Source organism: Photinus pyralis, unplaced genomic scaffold (assembly GCF_008802855.1).
Source record: "Photinus pyralis isolate 1611_PpyrPB1 unplaced genomic scaffold, Ppyr1.3 Ppyr1.4_LG5, whole genome shotgun sequence".
Classification (NCBI taxonomy): Eukaryota; Metazoa; Arthropoda; class Insecta; order Coleoptera; family Lampyridae; genus Photinus; species Photinus pyralis.
This window is the reverse complement of record NW_022170596.1, coordinates 19,271,744-19,275,586: the sequence shown is the minus strand read 5'-3', so window position 1 is coordinate 19,275,586 and position 3,843 is coordinate 19,271,744. Positions and strand designations below refer to the sequence as shown.

Genomic DNA, 3,843 nt, shown 5'->3' with positions numbered 1-3,843 from the left:
GGCAGCACCATATCTGCTTACTCCAGAACCTACGCCCGCCGCTAACCCCTGACCTATACCCTCCACCTCGGTTTAATTATTTCATCCCGAGTCCACACACGTAACGTAATTAATTTACTCCATTTACATCTGAAATAACATTGCATTCGAAAATTGAGTTTTTTCCTAATGTTTTTTCTCAACAACTATAATCTGTAGAAATAATCTTGATCAAATTTTTTTTTAAATTCTTACTCCCTAAACGGGAATGTAAAACTATTCAAAGCATTATTATTGTGCTTGGTTGCGGTTTATTACTTGTTGAAACATCCCCGTAACTTTTGTAGCGTCTTGATAAATGGCTCCACCAATGGTTAGAATTTGACAACACCTTTTTTGGCACATTTGACGACGCATTATCTTGCTTTGATTAGTGCCTGTCAATTTTCAACTTTATTTTCTTTCGTAAACCGTCTCTAGTTATACTTCGTTTAAACAAACAGCTGAAACGTGAGTTTGAACACATGGAATTTTAATTGCTATAATCTATAATTCCATATATATTGATGTTTAGCAATTGGATTCATAATTCGGAGATTCCGAATTAATTAATTGGACTGGATTCACCTATAACCCCTATTAGTAAGGATATAATTTGTGTTCTTCTCTTTTTTAGCTGATATTCGTGTACCGTAATTTCCATCGACAATGCTTCATCTACAATTAACTTCCTTATTTAGGTTATCAAAGAAAGGGGTTACTTTTGTTTTCTTTTAGGGGTTTAAGGACCAGTTCAATTTTAATTGTAAGTACCAGTTTCAGGACCAGTTAGATTTTAATTTTAAGTACCAGTTTAAGTTACGGATACGTTTTACTGTACCTTGTTCTACATACAAGGTGAGGGTGTGGTAACCTTGGATTAAGTCCGCCATTGCCTGCGAGTGCCGACACCTTTGACATATTTTTCCACATGCTGATAAACAGCGAACATTTTGCTGTAAAATGGGTCAACAGGTCATGGAGGAGATTTAATTTCGATTCGATCTTTAACAAAGAATCAACCCTTTAACGTTTTAGATAATATCTATTTTGCCCCTACAGGGTTTAATGCGAGCAATTTGTTAACATCAGTACCTATTCAGAACTTCTGTTAAGTTATGATCGAGTTTGAAACGCGAATGTTGGAGCCCACCACTTCCTTCTGAAGAGGTTAGCCATTTAAGTACCGTACCTGGTGTAGAAGCAGATTACGAGTGGAGTGAGGCCCTCCAGGCATTAATCAACCAATTATACACCGAGCACTGTTTAATTACTGATTGCGGGTTTTGGATACGAGAACTGAGCTCACTCACTGGCGACAACATCCACTGTTATTCGAGGTAAAAGTTAACTTATATGTTTTACTTGTTGGTACTTGGTCCTATGCGACTTTTTGTTCGGAATGTCAATTTTGCTAATCGATCATTTTTGATTGGGAGAATTTTAAGTGTACAGTGAAAAAATGGATATTTAATTAACAACTCAATAGTTTTCGGTTTAATCTAGTTTTATCAATCCATTGATTAGCATATAAGGCTGTTTATCGCCCATATTTCTTTGACAAACACGTTTGTCCTTAGACATATACGTTATTAAGACAATTAAAACCTGGAACTAATCAACTACCCTATTCGCCTTGAACTTCAGATATATTCCTGTGGAAGGAGAAAGAAAGACACTATACGGCGAAAAGCGTATCTTGGTAGGAGTCCTTGACGGCGACGGTTTAACTTCAAATTCTCTCAAAATGTACAGTAGTGCAACTTTAACTGCCATCAACGAAAACCTCGCGCCTTAAAACAGATTCAGATGCGCGTACAAGAAACAGTACATTACCTATGCATCCACGAGGGCCATCACCAAAAGGTAAATAGAAGGTTTTGTCCACTTTTTTATCGGCAAATCTTTCTGGGTCGAAGTTGTCTGGGTTTTTGAAGTATTTGGGATCATAGTGTAAACCTAAAAGAGGAATGTATATGGGAGTTCCTGCATCAATTATAAGATTCTTTTCTGGAATTGAATAAGTTTTGGCGCATTTTCGTTCTAGAAAAGGCAGTATTGGATACTTTCGCAGAGTTTCTACAATGCAAAATTGTGCGTGAGCCAAAATTGGAGTACTCACTTACCCTGAACTACCATGTGTAAGTATCGCATGTGTTTTATTACTAGATAATCGAAACTGCCGTATTGTAGAAAAGTGCTGTTAATTTCCGATCTGAGCTTCTCTTGAATGTCACGCTGAATACTTAGTTCGTATAAAGCAAACGATACCGTCGAACCAATCGTCTCAAATCCGGCGGTAAAAACTTGTACGGCAATTGACAATATTCGATCGCCCTCTAAAAGATAGTCAACCCATCAACGAATACCCTAAATGTGCTTACCAAACTGGAAACTTTCGGTTAGGTTGGGACTATTTTTGAAACCTATCATCGCATCTATCAGGTCGTGTCTGACAATTTTTGTGCGCTCTCTTTCATTCAGCGTATCCCAAAAAACCTTCCTTAGTAAATTTGAGGTCTGGTAATCAAAAAATCGCAACTTAAAGGTCTTAACTAATCCGTGCGCTATGAAATATGCAACTTGACTAAAACCAGTTTTCCAATCGAATTCAAGTATCTCTTTGCACATCGGATAAAACGATACTTTGTCCGATTTAAAGCTATTCGTTTTTATGCCAAAAGTGCAGCTGTTTATAGCATCCGTTGCGTATCTTCCGCCAAGTTCTTTGGCATCAATACAGTTCGTAGTGTCGTAGCTGCGCAGATACGATACCATATCGTTTGCGACTTCTTTACACAAATCCATCATGTTCTTCAGTTTTCCCGTTGTAAATAAGGGAGTTACTTTATATCGAATTAATTTCCATTCAGGACTTTTGGAAAAGAAGAGCATATTCGAAGCTATCGCGTCGCACTGTTCATCGTAGAGTACGCTACGGTCATGAAAGTGGTGAAAATCTTTTACAAGTACCTTTTTTATTAACTCGGGGTCCCTTATTACTAGCACTGGTTTGTGAAGCATATACATTCCAAAGAATGCGGCGTCAAATTGCTTATACAGGTTACCCAATAGCTCCCCAATGGTCACTTGAGATGTAAATATTTGAAACGAATTTCCAAAAAATGGCACAGGTTTGACGTACTGTACATTTAACTTCTGCCAATATTTAAAGCATCCATTTAGATACTTCCACGCGAGATACGCCAACAATAAACATAAAATCAATGGTACATAAAGTGCATACATCTGTAACCATAAAGCGTCGTGTCAAAATTCTATAAAGTAGTCGTTACCTTTCGCTGCTTCCTATCTCAAAAACACTGCTACCGGTACCTATCCCAACAACAATATTCGTTGAATGGTGTATAATTCTTCAATAAGTAATAAGTGCGCACTCAAAATGAGAACAAAGGCGAAGTATTTTTGTCTTATCTGTAAGATAGATAGATAGATAGGAAATGTACAAAATCATTAAGTGGCGCATTCAAAGAGGCGAAAGGGACCTGGCTCAACCCATAGCCAAAGTCTATTTCATAACATTTTACTCGCAACCGAACCCCGAGTCTTTGACTAATAATAGTATAGTAGTTATTTCTTATAGCCGACGATCCCGAGAATCATTAAACCATGCCCTAGTGAAAATACATATGGAATATGAGCTAATAGAGCTCAAATGTTTTACAGATCTCAGAAATTCGATAGATTAGCGTTTAGATTATAACATTTAATTAACAGACAAAGCTTGAATCAATTGCAAATCATTCTTATGTTTATGTAATGTTGGCAGTTCTTTAAACACTTTTTACGATCCGCCCGCGGTGT

At 37.2% G+C, this 3,843-nt stretch overlaps 1 protein-coding gene across 1 annotated transcript; it reads right to left on the bottom strand.

The window, feature by feature from the left end:
• Nucleotides 1-1,517: 1,517 nt before the first annotated feature.
• On the bottom strand, nucleotides 1,518-3,424 carry LOC116171928 (cytochrome P450 6k1-like). The gene is made up of 5 exons (XM_031488975.1): nucleotides 3,315-3,424; nucleotides 2,403-3,267; nucleotides 2,145-2,357; nucleotides 1,855-2,097; nucleotides 1,518-1,811 (listed from the first exon to the last, which is right to left on the bottom strand). The coding sequence occupies exons 2-5, from the start codon at nucleotides 3,265-3,267 to the stop codon at nucleotides 1,633-1,635; spliced, it is 1,500 nt and encodes a 499-aa protein (XP_031344835.1). The 5' UTR covers nucleotides 3,315-3,424; the 3' UTR covers nucleotides 1,518-1,632.
• Nucleotides 3,425-3,843: the final 419 nt, after the last annotated feature.